Source organism: Erpetoichthys calabaricus, chromosome 10, assembly GCF_900747795.2.
Source record: "Erpetoichthys calabaricus chromosome 10, fErpCal1.3, whole genome shotgun sequence".
Classification (NCBI taxonomy): Eukaryota; Metazoa; Chordata; class Cladistia; order Polypteriformes; family Polypteridae; genus Erpetoichthys; species Erpetoichthys calabaricus.
The window spans coordinates 36282670-36301532 of record NC_041403.2 but is presented as its reverse complement, the minus strand read 5'-3'; the positions used below and the strand labels follow the sequence as shown (position 1 = coordinate 36301532).

At 38.8% G+C, this 18863-nt stretch overlaps 2 protein-coding genes across 2 annotated transcripts in view; both read right to left on the bottom strand.

Annotated features, from left to right (window-relative positions):
• Nucleotides 1-17792, bottom strand: part of LOC114658369 (uncharacterized) — a 94772-nt gene extending 76980 nt beyond the window's left edge. Inside the window, exons 1-5 of the mRNA XM_028810455.2 lie at nt 17536-17792; nt 11951-12211; nt 8477-8737; nt 5198-5464; nt 4426-4680 (exon numbers count right to left, since the gene is read on the bottom strand). Of these exons, the coding sequence (XP_028666288.2) occupies nt 4426-4680; nt 5198-5464; nt 8477-8737; nt 11951-12211; nt 17536-17788 (1297 nt within the window). The 5' untranslated portion in view covers nt 17789-17792. The remainder of the gene's footprint in view (nt 1-4425; nt 4681-5197; nt 5465-8476; nt 8738-11950; nt 12212-17535) is intronic.
• Nucleotides 17705-18863, bottom strand: part of LOC127529454 (fibronectin type III domain-containing protein 7-like) — a 59857-nt gene continuing 58698 nt past the window's right edge. The window contains exons 16-17 of the mRNA XM_051933093.1: nt 18461-18723; nt 17705-17796 (exon numbers count right to left, since the gene is read on the bottom strand). Coding sequence (XP_051789053.1) covers nt 18518-18723 — 206 coding nt within the window. The 3' untranslated portion in view covers nt 17705-17796; nt 18461-18517. The remainder of the gene's footprint in view (nt 17797-18460; nt 18724-18863) is intronic.

The window sequence follows — 18863 nt, the reverse complement described above, 5'->3', positions numbered from 1 at the left end:
ATTTATTTGAGACTGATCAAGGAGAAGAGAGTTAGTCAGAACAAAACAAAAGTCAAAATCAGGAGATCCAAAGACCCTAGTACTGATGTCAAAATATGAATCAAAAACCTTAGTCAAGAAAACAAGCGAAAGCCTTAATCAAAAAACTATTTGAAATGTCAATAGTTTTGAGCAAAAAGAATGTAAAAGTTGGAAATATCTGCAAACTCAGACGAGGCAGTGCATTGAAAGCTGACCTTTTACAGTAATACATCATGGAGTTTGCGTAAAGGTTGTGACCTCTGTAATGCCACCCCTGGTAACTACATTGGTGTTAGCAACTGGTAAACAAAAATGGCAACAGTCATAACACAAATTAAAACGTAACTGAAATGGCTGGAATTAAATTTGCAAAACCTAAACTAACTAATGGTTATAGCCAGGAATATACCTCTAAAAGTGGATTTCTTGACTAAATAAAAAAAAAACAAAATTAGGGTTAGCCATTTATCAAAATACATGAAAGGTAATGAGAAAAATAAAATCATGATATACTTCATAACAGTGGTGGAAGGGGTGAGTCAGTATGGTGCGGATATATATATATATATTGTTGTGGCCACGTTGTATGCTAAATGCAGTTTCAGTGGTTGTTGCCTCATCGCATGCTTACCATTACAGCATACTTTAATTCTAAACACAAATGCAAAAAGATTTTGTAACATGCCTTGCCAAGAGTGAATTCCTTCTTATAGTCCTATTTAAAGTGTTTCAATAACTCTTAATCTACTGATAGTGTAAAGAATATGTTTGTTGGGCCATAGAGAACTGTAAGAACCTGTAAAAGAACACTAGAAAATATCAAAAGGGTGAGACAGGCATTGAACATTGAGCCTTTGGTGTTCTACCACCTGTATACAATAAAAAATAAATAAAGCATACATTTTTGGGAATAATTTTGCTGTGTGGCTAACCTTTTTACTGAGTTAATTAAATTGCTAATTGAAAACTGGGATATGCTGAAAAGTTTGCAAACATACTTAAAGATCATTTGAAAAACACTACTTCTAAAATAATAATGTAAATTTAAGACAAGGTAATTAAACTATCCATCCATCCATCCATTTTCCAACCCGCTGAATCCGAACACAGGGTCACGGGGGTCTGCTGGAGCCAATCCCAGCCAACACAGGGCACAAGGCAGGAACCAATCCCGGGCAGGGTGCCAACCCACCACAGTAATTAAACTAGATCAACTCATTATTTTTTAACAGATTTTTTCCTAATTTAATTTCCTAATGCCATGAGTCAAGTGACAAAGGTAGTTAAGTGACTGCTAATACCATCCTTTCCAAAATTATAAAGAAGAATGTATTTTTCTGCACTTTACTAAAGCTCACATTAAGCATTTGTCCTGGCACCTCAGGAATCTGTTCCTTGTGTGGAATAATAATCATCTTCATACTTCTAAACGCTTTGAAATCACTCCAGTTTTCTTGTCTGACCCCTCCTGACTCATTGGTATGAAAAAACCTTCACATATGATATGCTGCTCAACTCGTCTTGTTGTCTAATTATGCAAGACATTTGGGGTCCACCCTATTTCTGTCCCTCTAGACCTGAAAACCCCTCATTTTTAGGCCATTTCAGAACCATATTTTGTGCAGGAAATTACACCTTTATGATAGAGTAAACCAATAGGTGTTTTCAGAAAGAATGACCACAGGAGTTCACCCCGTAATGGGATATAAGGGGTCAAAGTTGCTTCTTTTCATAAAACTTCAAAACAATTTATAGACATATAGATTATATAAATATTTGGAGTGTCACTTTTGCTATTTCGTGACAGCTGATCACCAGTATGAGAATATTTTTGATATTTGATTCTTTACCGGTAGGCTTTGCCCTCTTAGATTCACTCCCAGAAGGTTGAAAATGAGAAATTTTAAACATAAGTAACATGGGGTATTGTTTTAGACTATTTCAGGGACTGTGATTATGAATATAATATGTTTGATTTCTGATCCTTTATTAGGGGTTTAGCCATCAGTGGTATCTATCGAGAATATTAAGACTTTAAACACATATATTGAAGCACACTTTTAATATTTCAAATATATCACACAATTATTCTTGTTCATTATGTACTTGTACTTCATGAAGTAAATCAGTGCATTTCTTATGAACACCCCAAATCAGGCTGTCTCATGGTAATTCAAACTTTTTATTGCCTTATTTTAAATATGTTCACTGTACACTTTTCTTTTTTTTTAGCAACATTCATGTGAGAAATATCCCTGAAACAAACCAAAAACACAGCCTTTTATTACATGGCCATTGTTATTTGTCTATATATGCTAATAATCCTCTTCTTGAGCCCCAGTATTGTAACAATTTTCTCATTTGGGCCCTCAGATTAAAAAGTTTAGGAAAACATGATCTATAGCCTATTGACTCAATTTTCTATTGCTAGTGTTTTTTTGTATAATGGTGTGAATATACACATAGGAAAACTAGATGTTATCCAGCAGCCATACCACCTGCATATCAAAAGAGGTAAACCACCTGAAGCTAAGCATGTTTGGTACCAGCCAGTACTTGGATGGGACACCATGTAGAAAAAGCTTGGGATGCAGCTGGAAGATGTGTTGGTAAAGCCATGGTGTGGGCTTACCCTGTCATGTATGTGTGGATCCCAATATCCTTGGATAGCAATGGGGACACTGTGCTGTAAAACTGGTGCTGTCCTTCTGGTGAGATATGAAACCGAGGTCTTGACTCTCTGTGGTCATAAGATACGCTTGGATGTAGGGTGTTCCCTGATGTCCTGGCTAAGTTTTTCACCCCACTGCCTGGTCGTTCTTCCCCACCCATTCATCCCCTGACCCTTATTGGCTATGTCTCTCACCCCTTCACCATCTAATAGCTAATGTGTGGTGAGTGTACTGATAATAGAATGACTGCCGTTGCCTCATCTGGGTGGATGTTTGGTGGGTGAAGTATTTCACCACTGTCCATGAACAATTTTGTTGAGTAAGTTATAAAAGCACTATATACATATAACTAATGAATTATTATTTGCTAACCTTCTCGTTTTTCTACATAACAGAAGGGCAGCTGTCCGAGTAGAATGTCTTTGCCAGGAATTCCTCAAAGCACTTCCTCTGTTTCCCAACAATGTTGCCGGTTAAGGTCACTGCTTTTCCATCATTTTTCAGCAAAGGAATACTGGTGATTTTAGCCAAAAATACAGTATCTCATAATGATTTCTTGCTTTTCCAGTTCAATTAAACAAATAATGTTATGACCCCAGAGCCACAGCAGTGCCAGCATTAAACATTTAAAGTTACATTTACATTTCACTGCTATGCTGATAATACTCAGGTTTATATTCCTATCTGCAACTCTACAACAAATCAACTCCACAACTGTCTGTCTGAACTAAGATCCTGGATGGCTAATAATTTTCTTGATCTAAATCAAAATAAAACGGAGGTGCTTATAGTGGGCCCATCAACTAAAGCCCAAATTGGTCTTGGACTTCTTGGCTCTTTCTCTGTCTTTTCCAAACCTCAAGTCAGCAATCTTGCCGTTATCTTTGATAGTACCCTCTCTTTTGAGAAACAAGTAAATTCTGTAGTCAAGAGTTGCTTTTTCCAACTTCGTCTGTTAGGTAAGATAAAGCCTTTTTTATCTTCTAGGGATCTTGAGATAGCTACTCATGCGTTTATTTTTTCTCGCCTCGATTACTGCAACTCGCTGTATTCTGGGATTAATAAATCCCTGATACACAGGTTACAGTTGGTCCAAAATGCTGCCGCTCGCTTTCTGGTTGAGGCAAGAAAGTATGACTCTGTTTCTCCAATATTAGCTTCTTTACACTGGCTGCCTGTCAGTTTTCGAATTGATTTTAAAATCTTGCTGCTAGTTTTTAAATCTTTACATGGCCTTGCTCCTGCCTATTTATCTGAATTGTGTGTTTTACATCAGCCATCTAGAGTGCTTAGATCTTCTGGTCAGCTGTCTCTGGTTGTCCCTCATACCAAGTGTAAAACTAAGGGGGACAGGGCCTTTGCAGCTGCTGCTCCTCGCCTGTGGAACTCTTTACCTCATCATATAAAGGAGTCGTCTACAACTGAACTGTTTAAAACAAGACTAAAGACTCATTTCTATTCACTTGCATTCCAACACCTTCAGTAATACTGGTGGTTTCCTCTTTGTGATTATATAACATTACTTCTATTTTTTTATGTATATAACATTACTTCTATTTATTATGTATTTTATTTTATGTTCATATATTTTATTTCTATTTATGTTTTATGTTAATTTGTTTTGTTTTTCTTTTATTCTATTATTGTAAAGCACTTTGGCCACAGCATTACTATGTTGTTTTAAATGTGCTATATAAATAAATTGACATTGACATTGGCATTAAAGAGTTACCTGTTTCAATGACTTTGACCTCAGATATTGTGCTGTTGCACACGTCATTGTGTGCTGAGACAGTGACATTATACATTTCTCCACATAGCAGGCCTTCAATCTTGCATCTTGTGTCTATGGTTTCGCAACCTTCCCAGTGCCCCAGAATGCTTAGTGCTTCAGCAGTGTATGAGCCAGCACCCAGACTGTGGTCCCAGCCTACCTCGGCCATGTTTGCTGAGTATATTACATGGACATTCTGAGGCATACAGGGCTCTAAAAGAGAAAGAAAAATTCAATGTAAACTTAAGGTCTTCTCAGGTTATACTTAGTCACCAAGTATGTTAATCCCACCTTGTGGAATTTCAAGAAACATTTCAAACAAATTCTGTCTGTTTCTATTCTGGACCACTTCCATTTGAAGCACTTTTCCAGGAAACAGAACTGTGTGGTGTCACAGACAGTAATTTCTTTCTCTGCTCTAAATATAAAATGGCGGCAGATCAGAGGTGGCTGTAAACATAAGGAAATGTCTCAAATTACAACTTTAATTTTTGACAAGTATTTTTTCCAACAAGGGAACTTTTAGTGTAAAATTGGAAATTTCATTCAGTAAAACAGAACTTACATGAATTCAAATTTGTTCATAATCAATGAGGGTGTTATGGGCTGTAATGAGAGCACCAGATTTGATCATATTTGAGTGATCTACACTTAAGTTATGTGTTGGAAGGAAACATGTTTAAATTTCAATATTTTCTTGGTAACTTAAAATTGCTGATCTTGACTGTACCTGTTTGTAGGTAATTGAGAAGCAATTCAGTGCTGTTGCACCTCTGATCGTGGGCCACAACACCCACTTTATATATTTGCCCACACTGCAGTCCAGGGATGATGCAAGATGTGTCGTTAGTTTGGCAGTGGGCACTGTGCGGTGAGGAGGAGGAAGAGAGCATCCTGGCTGTGTAAAAGTCAGCCCCAGCACTCAAGTACCAGGATATGGTGGCGGAGTTGGAGAAACAGTCTACAGATGTGGTTATATTTTCAGGAACACAAGGCGCTGTAAAGATAAAATACAGTGTCATTAACAATATCTTTGTCTCTCTTTGGCCATCATTTAGTTGTGAAAATTCAGCTCATAGTTCTGCACTGCTGTTTAATTGCTCCATAAAGCTGTTTGCGATAGATTTTGTTTCAATCATGTACATAAGCCGAGTTGTAAATTTCATTTCGATTATAGCCTATATGCCACAGATTTTGCTGCCTAATGTTAAACAGTTTTTAACAGTGGAATCAGGCAAGTTTTGTTCTTAGGTAATAAGAATTACTGGAAATATAATTACTGGACTCAAGCAATCCAGGGCTCATGTGCTAGAAGGAGATATGAACAAAGCTAACTCCCTGAAGCAATTTTCAAATAGATTTTCCCTTTCGCTGCCAGCTTCTTCCAATGACCAGTCTCCCCACACCATCACTCCTACATCAACAACTCCTATCACATCAACTGGAATGGTCAGTGATTATTCCATCTCTGACCATCAGTGTGATGGATGTCCATAATTAAAGACCAAGTAGGGAGACAACTGATGAAGCTATACACAGGAAAAAAAAAAACACGAGACCAGAATGAGTCTGTTCTCAGGTTCTTAAGGCCTGTGTTGACCAACTTTGTGGAGTCCTCTGTTACCTGTGCAGTTTGTCCCTAAGGCTCCAGACAATTCCACTGCTCTGGAAAACATTCTGCATTGTTCTTGTTCCAGAGAAGACAGGTGCCTCTTCACCTAATGACTACAAACTAGTGGAACTTATGTCTCACATCATGAAGACCTTTTGAGATGCTGGTCTTGGACTATATGAGTCCTCTTGTGGAAGACCACCTGGACTTAGTGCAGTTTGCCTATTGGACAATGATTGAAGTGGAGGGCGCAATTATCTTTCTGCTCCACAAGGCTTATTCTAACCTGGACAAAGCTGGCAGCACTGTGAGAATTTCCATTTTTGATTTTTCCAATGCTTTCAGTATCATCCAGCCATCCCTGTTAAAGAGTAAGCGCAGAGATATGCAATGCCTATGGTGTCCTGGATAATGGACCATCTGTCAGGCAGACCGCGAGAGAGACTCAAGGACCGTGTCTCTGATGTGGATGTGAGCATCAGTGGAGCACCACAATGAACAGTCCTGTCTCCTTTTCTCTTCACCTGGTACACCTCCAACTATAAATATAACAGCAGGTCATGTCACCTGCAGAAATTCTCATATGACACTGCACTTATGGAGTGTTTTGATAAAGGGGATGAGACAGTGGAGAGGAGTCAGGGGAAGTTTGTTTCTTGTGGCAAAGAGAATTGTCTGCATCTTAACATCAGAAAAACCAAGGAACTGCTTATTGAATTTCACTGCGCCAAAAAAGCCTCTATGCCCAATCAATATTTCAAGGAGTGGATGTGGTGGTGGTGCACTGTAGTACTTGGGAGTTACACTGGTCTCAGAATGCAGCTCAACTATATAAGAAAGGGCAGAGCAGGCTCTTCTTCCTTAGGAGATTGCATTCCTATAATGTGGATACTGATATCCTTCACATCTTCTAAATTTCTGTGATGGCCAGGGTAATTTCTACCCTGTATGCTGTGTGCATAGAGGACAGTGTAAGGGTTCTAGTAATAGTGATATCCTGCTGCCCAGGGGTTGGTGCTGTGTGATAATGTCTCTTCCTTTTCTCCCTTTGCAGATGGGAAGATTGACAGCTTTACCACCACTGACTTCACTTCCTGTGTCCATCCAACTGGACACACCTTTCCTGTTGGAAGTCCTCAACACCGGAAGATCTGCCATCCTACATCAGCTCACTTTCAGAACTTATTTCTGAAAAGACGTTTATGCATTTATTGTGTGTTTTTTTGCCTGTTTTTGCTTTGAGTTTTACAGGGTCACTGGGGTGATGCCCCAACTCTTTATTGTTGTTTGACTAGTCTATTTATATATATATATATATATATATATATATATATATATATATATATATATATATATATATATATATATAGTTAAGGAAACCTGGGTGTCAGCAAGCTCAAACCCCACGACGAACACAATAGCACAGTCCCGAGTTCAAATAAAGGTTGATTTATGAACCAACTCCTCTCAAATATATCACAATAAACACAAAAACAAAGTTTTTTTTCTCCTCACAATAATGCTCTCACCACCGCAATGCCTTCCTCCAGTCAAGTGTTGCCATTTTACCTCCCAGCTCCAACTCGCCTGGATAAGGGAGTGCTGTCCCTTTTACTACAGACCCAAGAGTACCTCCGGTGCCAGGGCGATAGCCCGGGTCACACGGAAGTCCATCACAGTAGGGAGCTTGTTTTCCTGCAGTGCCCTCTTGCGGTACCTCGTGACCCCAGCAGAGCTGCCCTGCTGGACAACATTTCCTGGCATGCCCTGTTGACTTCTCACTAGGCTGCTCACAGGGCTGCTGCCATCTAGTGTGCTGGAGGAATACATAATCTACATAATATATATTTATATCTCTCTCTCTGTCTCTCTCTCTCTCTCTCTCTCTCTCTCTCTCTCTCTCTCTCTCTCTATATATATATATATATATATATATATATATATATATATACACACATGTATATAAATATATATATATATATATATATATATATATACATATACATATACATATACATACATATATATATATATATATACATATACATATACATATACAGTACACACATATATATATACAGGTAAACAAATAATACTGGCAGGGCAGAAAAGCTTCACTGAATTTTACCTGTTTAGCAGCATGCATTTACTGCAAAAAGATCATCATTATGAGCCTAATGCATATTTCTTTGAGTAGTTGTAATTAGACATATGGATTGTCACAGAGCAATTACAATACATTTAGAAAAAACAGCCCTTGCTTTGAATTATTTTCAAAAACATGTCTGTTTTCAACATCATAAGCTATTGTTTTTTATTATTAAAGGTCCTAAGACACTGCAGTATGACCCTGTAATGACACACGTGCTAAAGGGAGTGCTAAACCCTTTGTCTTACCTGACACCACTTCCTCCACTAGGCTCTCTGAGCTGGCACAAGCATCATCAGATGCCACCACTCTTATGAAGTACTTCTGCCCACAATTCAGGCCCATCAAATCATAGTGAGACTCTGTTGTATTGAAGAAGTTCACAGATCCACCGTACTCTTCGGCGCTCAACGCGTAGAATGTTGCTCCTTCGCTTGTTTCCCAGTTCACAAAGATGGAGTTTACAGCACAGTCAAGATAAGTGGAAATGATATGTGGTTTGCAAGGAGCTTTAAACAAGACATAACATATCAAATGTAAAGTCTTAGCAGAATCCAGGCTCTGCAATTGTGCAACTCATTCATTTTATACTAAAAATATTTTCCTTATGCAAAAGTTAAATGTTAGCAAACTGTTCACAAATATAAAAATGTATGGGGGCAATATAAATCATTTACCAGAAATGAATAATGATTGGATACATAAGATAAATACTTCATTTTTATAACACATTCAGAGACCAAAAATTTGATTTGGAGAAGCTCGGAGAAATAAAACATCAGTACAAATGTATAAGAATGCCAGTAACCTCATTGCTAAACAACTAATTTAACTTAAACAGACTTGGACGTATGTATCAAATTATTTTAGACAACTCTTAAGGTCAGTTTATTAAGTTCACAAATCACCAAGCTTGTCAATAAGTAACATTTGTGAAATCTTGCAGGAACTTAAAGCTGTTTTCATACTCATAAGCCGTTAGCTTTGTGCCAAATCAGAAGTCATCAGTTACTTTGTTTTAATCTCCAGTTAGATTGGTTGTGTTTCGCATTGCAAACTTTCAAGCAAATGTGAACATAAAAATAAATGGTGTGTTTTGGAATTTTCTTCATTTGGCAGAAACATTTTTTCCCAGGAATATTACATTGTGGAGGGTCGACAAATGATGTGTTGTTGCACTACCGTATATGAAATAATTACGTCTTTTGCTTGCCAAACACTACTCTGTGAACAGAATGCCTATTACCTGCAAACTAGAAGAGTACACAGTAATGTGCTTCCTTTTCATTTATACAGTAGACATATCAGGCAACGTTTATTTCACTGTATATTGTTGCACATTTGCACTGAAACTGCCTACTACATGAACATAATCTCTTATTTATTTTATTTCAAACCACATATCTGCCTTTAGGCCCGGAAATATTGTTACGTTCATTTTGAAATGTTTGATTCACATTTAGTACATAATATTAAAGTTAATTTGCCTTCAGTGTCTGCATCATGCTCAAAGCATACCTGCATTGACAGGATGGTATGTTCTCACACATTACTCTTGTAGTGTACTATTTGGCACTAAGATTTGCATTGGGTGTGACAAGGATGGACAGGATTAGAAATGAGTACATTAGAGGGTCAGCTCAAAATAGACGGTTGAGAGACAAAGTCAGAGAGGCGAGATTGTGTTGGTTTGGACATGTGCAGAGGAGAGATGCTGTGGCAACCCCTAACAGGATCAGCCGAAAGAAGAAGAAGAAGAAGCTCTTTCTCTGTTGCAGAAATGGCATCTGCATTACACTGGAACAAGGAACAAGATACAGTAGACTATAAATAGTTCTTATATCTTCTCCAAATGCATCTCATGACGATACACATCATAGAGACAGTTATTGTTATAATAATAATTCTTTACATTTATATAGCGCTATTCTCACTACTCAAAGTGCTCTCCACACAGGGAGGACCCGGGAAGTGAACCCACAATCTCCTTACTGCAAAGCAGCAGCACTACCACTGCGCCACCTTATGGCCCATCATCTGTCCTGAACAGCCTGAAACAGACGATCTGACTTCACACCACGTCATCTGGACGAGGATGGACAGGATTAGAAATGAGTACATTAGAGGGTCGGCTCAGGTTGGACGGTTGGGAGACAAAGTCAGAGAGGCGAGATTGTGTTGGTTTGGACATGTGCAGAGGAGAGATGCTGGGTATATTGGGAGAAGGTTGCTAAGGATAGAGCTGCCAGGGAACAGGAAAAGAGGAAGGCCTAAGAAAAGGTTTATGGATGTGGTGAGAGAGGACATACAGGTGATGGGTGTAACAGAGCAAGATACAGAGGACAGAAAGATATGGAAGAAGATGATCTGCTGTGGCAACCCCTAACGGGAGCAGCTGAAAGAAGAAGGTGTTACATTTATCTATGTATATTTGCTTTTTTTTATATTGAGACTTGATAATTAATGACTCATAATTCACAGAATTTCCTATAGTTAGATCAGCCCCATGATCACATGTATACCTCACATGAACTGCTCCAGGGTTCTTGATCTTGGTCCAGTTTTAGTGTATTAAACAAATCACCCCAGGGTGTGATAAACAGCTACTCCAAATTAAGCTGTTTTCCAGGTTAAAAGAGAGTGAGCGGAAAGCGAGCAGAGAATTTGAATTTACGGTCACCACTTCTCTACAGCTTTTCGTTCCAACACCCCAAAAGATACTAGAGTTCTTGCGACACTAACCTTCTCAATATTCGCAGGATATGTTTCGTAGCTCTCAGCAAACATTTTGTTTTGTACTTTTGACTCTGGAAAGTTTTTGTTTGGTAGGATCACGAGGCTCCATCCTTTTCTCTTCTTTTTTACTATTAATCCAGGGGGTAATTCTCTTTTCACATGACTTCTGGAAGTCAGAGTATCGAGTCAGCCATTCTGCAGACCCCATGGAGCAATTTTGAGGTTAAGAACGCTGCTCAGGGGCTCAGAAGAGTAGGATCCCTTCTGGCAGTAACGGGATTTAAAGCAGCAACCTTCCAGAATCAAACGCTGATCCTTACCAATAGCACTTCTGCTGTGCTAAACATTAACATTTGATTGTTAATCTTCTATAAACATTCAGTCAATTTTCCGTTCAGGATTGATTTATATATTTAAATAATCTTGTATTGCGCTTATCTAAATTACTACTCAAAGTACGAAAGTAAGTTGTATGAGTTGCATCTGAGATAAGCGTTGATATACAGTATGGGTTCCCTGAAGGTACTTAAATCAAAGGGGCAATGGAAAACATTTTATAGGATGTGGAAAAGATCAGAGTTTAAACAATTAAAACAACAGCATTCAAGTACTTTGATATCAACTAAGTACTAGTGTTAGCAGTTCATGTTTATGCCCCCTGCTTTGTGGTGAAACGTTTATGGCCTGATGTAGTCGAGTATTTCATTTTTCTATCCTTCATGAAACATCTAATACTTTGAACTTGTTTTTTAGTGTTTGCTCTTTACTGTTTTCCTGTAAAATTTAATTTGCAGCTTTATTAACATCAATAAATGGAAACCCCACGCATAAGGCGCCCCAGAAGGTAATCAAACCAGGTTCCTAGAACAACCGTAACTAACACCTCACCATTCCATCCACTAAGCACTTCTGCAAAAGATTTTGACCAACCCTGTTACTCTACATAATTCCAGGGCCTTCTCAGTTCAGCTCAGGAGCTACGGTACCTGCTTTGATGTCAATTTCAGAACTTGGAGCACTTCTGCATGTGGAATCCTCTGCAGTAACAGTGACCGTGTAAGTCAGGCCACAGAGGAAATCGGAGAGGTTACAGTTTGTGTCTTGTGAGCTGCAGTTTGTTGAGTGGTTACTCTTTGCCTTTGCTTCGACCACATACCACAGAGATCCCATGCTGTAATCCCACCTCACCATGGCAATGTTGGTTTCACAGTCCAAATTATAATTAAGGTGTTCAGGAACACAGGGCACTGTAAAAAATGCAAAAGCAAAATGTGGCAATTAGGGTTAAGGAAGTGAAAACACCAGCAGACAGTGTTCAGTGTGACTTGGAAACATGAATCTGAAACAAAGTGCAGAGTATAAGTAAATATCAAAATAATTTCCTGCTAATTTCACAGAAGACATTTTGTAATATCTTGAATTGCATTTCAGATATCTCCGAATGCCTATTGTCATACATGCCCACCAGAGCATCACCTTCTAGGTTCGCCTAAAGTAAATAGTATCACCCCAGGAAGAGAGGGTGCGCTATCGCTAACTGTCTTGTCTACTTCTTCCCTCACAGCCTCAAGAAACTGCCCCTTGAGGACACAGAAGCGAAGGAAGCCCCGCCCCTTCCAGTCTGCACACTATAAAAGGAGAACACTCCCATAAGGTGGCGTCTCATTTCTATGCTGACCCTGCTTCTATGCTGATCCAAGCCAGAAAACAAAATTGTGATGTCCCAAAGGGAGGACCTCCTTATTGTTAGAAGGCACATTGAAGTGAATAATTTCTGATTATTTATTTATTAAACAGGGTTTTTTACTCAATTAGCACCCCAGGAGACCTGCTTTGTCCTGCACCATCATTTCACCTCACTACAATAAGTAATGCCTACATACTTTAAAATATCTCAAAATTCAGAAGAACCTATTTCAAGATATACTGTGATATGCCTTTGTGATATTTAAAAACAAGCAGTGTATCATTTCAAGATATCTTGACATTTATTCGAGATATCCTAAAATGCATTTATAATGTGTTGGTATTAGCATGTTTTCAGATATCTGCAATTCATTTAAAGATATCATAAATGCATTTCTAAATGTTAATTTGGCTTGCCATAAAGCAGTGCCACTATGTGAAAATGTAAACAAGAACTTAGAAAGCAACAAAAAGAACTAGCACCATAGTTGCCTACATCCATCCATCCATCCATTATCCAACCTGCTATATCCTAACTACAGGGTCACGGGGGTCTGCTGGAGCCAATCCCAGCCAACACAGGGCATAAGGCAAGAAACAAACCCTGGGCAGTGCACCAGCCCACCACAAGGTGCACAAACACAAGGGACAATTTAGAATTGCCAATGCACCTAACCTGCATGTCTTTGGACTGTGGGAGGAAACCCACACAGACACGGGGAGAACATGCAAACTCCACACAGGGAGGACCAGGGAAGCGAACCCAGGTCTCCTAACTGCAAGGCAGCAGTGCTACCCACTGCGCCACCGTGCCGCCAGTTGCCTACTTTTATCCATCCATCCATTTTCCAACCCGCTGAATCCGAACACGGGGTCACGGGGGTCTGCTGGAGCCAATCCCAGCCAACACAGGCACAAGGCAGGAACCAATCCTGGGCAGGGTGCCAATCCACCGCAGGACTGCCTACTTTTATGATAGTAATTAATCAATGGGATATATAAAGTGTAATATACAACAGAGCTGTCCAACTCTGGTCCTGTTGGGCCACAGTGGCTGCAGGTTTTCATTCTAACCATCTTTTTAATTAGTGAGCTGTTTTTGCTGCTGATTAATTTGTTTTGCCTTCATTTTAATTGACGTGACTCAGACCCCTTAGTTGTTTCTTTTTCCTTAATGAGCAGCCAAACAATAATGAGACACAAAACAAGCCGCCACATTACCGGCTAACCTGAAAATAAAGAAAGGTGAAGGTCTTGGTCATGTTGGTTTGCTCAGGTCACCAAAGCATCTTGACGGTGGTCTTAGAAAAAACAGAAAATCAACAGTCTGCTGTGGCAGAATGAGAGCGGCAACAAGTCATGATATTCAATAACGGCTTTAACAGCAAGGATTAGCTTCTCATTAAGAAACTGGTTGGAGTGAAATTGGCTGGAGTTTGACGTTCTAATTTAGCTGGTCATCTGTTGGCTCGTGTCACATCTCATTACTGTTTGGCTGCCATTTAATGAAGAAACAAATCAATTCAGGTGACTGAATCCTTAAAAACACGGCTATTGAAATGAAGGGAATAGGAGTTAATTAGCAGTGAAAACTGGTCACTGATTAGGAAAAGGGTTAGAATGAAAACCTGCAGCCACTATGGCCCACCAGGCCCAGTGTTTGACACCCCTGATATACAATATAAATGATGGGCAATGAAAAAGAGTTCTTACTTGTAATGGAAACAGCTCAGAGCAGAACCTTGTTTTATGTTCTGGTGACTCCTGGTGTTAAAATAGCAATGTACTGTATGTGTGAGACCCTACACAGAGTTGTCCAACTTTGATCATAGAGGGCTACCATGGCTACAGGTTTTCCTTCCCCATCAGTGACCATTTTCTGCTGTTGATTGACTTCTTTTGCCTTCATTTTAGTTGCTGTGTTTTTTTAAGACTCGGTCATCTAAATTTATTTCTTTTTCTTTAAAAGGCACCCAAAAAAAATGAGATGTAATGTAAGACAACAGATGACCAGCTAAGTCAGGGCTTCAAACTCCAATCAATTTCACTCCAACCAGTTCCTCATTTAGAAATTGATTCTTGTTCTAAGTAAACCCACTATTTATTCCATAGTTTGTTGGAGCTCTCATTCTGCCACAGCAGACATTTCCAAAACCGTTGTTTTCTTTTTTTCCTAAGAGAACCGTCAAAATGTTTTGTGGACCTGAGAAGATCAAAATTACTGAGACCTTCATCTTTGCTAATTTTCAGATATTGTATGGTGGACACAGGGTAACTGATCATGCTTTGGCTCATCTTGTATTGTATTTTTATTTGGCTGCTAATTAAGGAAAAAAGAAACAATTGAGTGGTCTGAGTTTTAAATAGCAAGTGAATTAAAATGAAGTTAATTAGCAGCAAAATGGGTCACTAATTGAGAAAAGGCTTAGAATGAAAATCTGCAGCCATTGTGGCCTTCCAAGATCGGAGTTGGGACACCTCTGCCCTATCAGAACTATGTCTGCTATCTGCAAAGGCTGGCTTTTTAATTTAGGGTTCATTATCACCCATACATTTCAAAGTGAGGAAAATAAACTAATCAAGTAGTTAATGGTAAAAAGTAACTTATTTATATTCCTAGATTTCTACATATTTATAAGTCTTCTAAATTATAAATTGCTGTCATGGCAGTTTCATCAGTGCAACTACAATTTCAGATGAACTGTGTCCACTTGTATAATGTGTTGTGTTCCTGCATGTCTTAGCAATCTGTGCTTACTCAAGGAGAACCAGAAAGCAGAAAACTGAACGCTGTGAATTCTTCTTTCATTCATGTATTTGCTTTTCTTTGACATTTGTTGACTTTGTGTTATAACTGACAGTGGATTCCCCTGAGGTTGATTTTCTACAGGGATGCATATGACTGAAGTTTTTGTTTTCTTTTCCTCCATTGTCATCTGGCCATATCCCAATGATAATGATAATATTAATGAACAGATTTTTTTAGAATCCTTTTATGTTAAACAGTTTGACTTTTTTCACTGTGTATTTACACTAATTGGAAATTTAATTTGAAAAATTTTGTAATTTGTAATGTTTGTACTTTTCCAGTACACTTCTTACAGTGCTCTCAGCCTTAACCCATTTTATTATACATGTAGAGTTGTGGAGTAGCATACAAAATATAAAAATAGTGTGAAGCCATGATAAACACCCATTAACAGGCCAGGGCCCTCCCCAGCCTGCCTAGGAAAAGCCTCACCAAAGGCAGCCTGCCCTTCCAACTCCACTTGCAGTCTTCTCCTGCCTGAGATAAAATTAATTTTGACTTCAGACACAATGAATTGAATGGTGCACATTATTTGTGGAGTAGAGGCTTCTTTGAAAAATATAAAGTTATTTAGTGCAATTTTTGCTGCAGGGCAGCACGGTGGCGTAGTGGTAGCGCTGCTGCCTCGCAGTTAGGAGACCCGGGTTCACTTCCCAGGTCGCCCCTGCGTGGAGTTTGCATGTTCTCCCCATGTCTGCGTGGGTTTCCTCAGGGTGCTCCGGACATGCAGGTTAGGTGGATTGGCGATTCTAAATCGGCCCTAGTGTGTGCTTTGTATGTGTATCCTGCGTTGGGTTGGTGCCCTGCCCGGGATTGGTTCCTGCCTTGCACCCTGTGTTGGCTGGGATTGGCTCCAGCAGACCCCCATGACCCTGTTTTCAGATTCAGTGGGTTGGAAAATGGATGGATTTTTGCTGCCATTTTGGGATAACTGCACAGTCATTGTAACAGGTGACGTCACCATGCATATTCCCAGGTTATCTGACAATGATTTAAATAGCAATTTTGCAATTCTTATTTTTATGTGACTCCTGAAAACAGAAAGTAGCTCTGAACTTTTTGACTTTGATTTTTGGTTAGTGATTTGGCTTTTTAGATTTTCTTTCCTACTTTTGGTATCAACCCTTGCCTGTTTTTTGAACATGTCCTTTCTTCTGGTTGTTGTACAACAGGCCTTTAAAGTTCAAATAACTTTAAATGTCACAAAATAAACCAAAATGCTTTCAAGGAAATGGAAAACTGTAAAGCATCTTTGGCTTCAGAATCAAGTCCCAAAGAAGGATTTATTTATATATCCAAAAAAGAACAAAAATAGTAAAAAATGAAAAAAAAAGGCAATCCAAAGTAAACAAGTCCAAATGCATAATACAAAAGCAGTCATTCAGAAAAATCAATACTCACGGCAAACAAAGCACACTCCAGACATCAGTGAACCACTGAAGGGTCTGCTCTCAGCTTCAGAAATATGAAGGCTGGGGGCGGTCCTTCAGCAGTGACGTTAGGATGGCCCCGCCTCTGGGGTCCCACCCACAAAACACAATGAACAAGAGACAACAAAGGAGCCCAATACATATATACTAAGCAATAAATAAATGTAACAATATGAACAAAAATACAGAATTACAATAAACATGAAAAATAAATTCAATAAACAAAGAAGGCACATAAAGGAAAATAAACATAATCCAGGGAACAAATCCCGACTTCAACATAACATGATGAATAAAAACATGTTTTAAATTAACAAGACCTTGTTGGCTTTAATGCCATTATTGGCTAATGGTTCTTTACATATGATGTCTGCAGGTTCTCCTCATCTTTTTAAAAGTTTTTTAAATTTTACTTTCCATAAACTTGATCTTCTATTGATTGATGACTCTAGTTGCCCCTCTCGGAGTGGGTTTGGTTCTGCGTGTGTGTTTGTGTGAAATTGGGCCCTTTAACAGTTAGGCTCTCAATGGCTCCTACCTCATTCTCATTGGATTGGTTGAATTTAGTCTTAATATGCAATAGTATCATTTCTTTTTAGAAAGCAAGCATTTGCAAAATCATTTTTATGTATTTGTAGTTTCTCACCTGTTTTCATAAACATTTCTGGACTCTTCAAGCTGCTACATTTGTTGTCTGTTGCATGAACTGTGATGCTGTAGATGTCTCCACACTGAGCACCAAGCAGCTCACAGGCTGTGCCACTGCTAGTACAATTGATGGCTCTTCCATCAGATGCTTCTGCTATGACCACGTAGGACATCGCCCCCTTGCTGCTATTCCATGATACTGCAATGATGTTTGTGGCACAATCCAATTGTGTACTGATTCCTTCAGGCATACAAGGAGCTATGGAACAAGCACAGTGTTACAGTATCATTTCTCATACCACTTACCTGTATATCAACTATAACTGCCATTACAAAAAACATAAATATACTTTTGCATCAAATAATGATCTGCAGACAACGTGAGGAGTGTCATAGGCGCCTGAAATTATTTTCATATTTCTTCTAAAATTGTCTAGACATATGATAGTTCACCTATTAAAAGAGCAATGCTGAAGTATTAGTGTACAAGTCAGATATTTAGATGTCTTAAAGGAATACTCCACCCAAAAATGCTACATTTTTATTGTAATTGAGAATATTTAGACTTTAAACACTTAAACTGAAGCACACCTTTTACTATTTCATATATTTGCCACAACTATTCTTGATTATTATGTACTTCCAGCTCATGGAGTAAATCACTAAATTTTTTATGAACATCTCGAATTAGGGCGGCTTACACTAATTCAGACATTTATACAATTTGTCACCAGCCTTGTTTTTGTGATAGATTAACGCACAAAGCATTACTTCTGTACACACGCAGCAAACAGGAGCCTTTTCTGTATCATCAGGATTATTTTTTTTCTTTATTTTTAAATGCACATGACTTTTTAAGACTCCCCAAATACCTTCCAAAAGCTTCATGCAGCTTGTAACTCCTGTCGTAATGACGAGCATACCTGATTGGATTTTATAATCAGATCCCTTAATGGTGTTGCATTTGAGAGATGAACTTGTCACCCGCAATGCTGTATGTCACCCCCACACTCCAGGCTGCTGATGTTGCAGGCCGTATCTGTTGTGTTGCAAGTAGCTGTCACCCCGTTACTCCCGATTGCCATTGCTGTATAGGATTCAGCTCCTGCGCTCTGCTGCCATTGAATTGATAAATTGTTTGAACTGCAATCCAGCTCAGCTTGAACATTTTGGGGTAGGCATGGTGCTGGAAACATAAAAAAGAAAAATAAATACATCATTGTGTAAAAAATTGTAGCTTATGAAGAGATCATATCCATCTTACTAACCGAAGGTTGTAAACCGGATATGGACGCAGGGCACTGGGCACATCGAGGCGCACGCGCA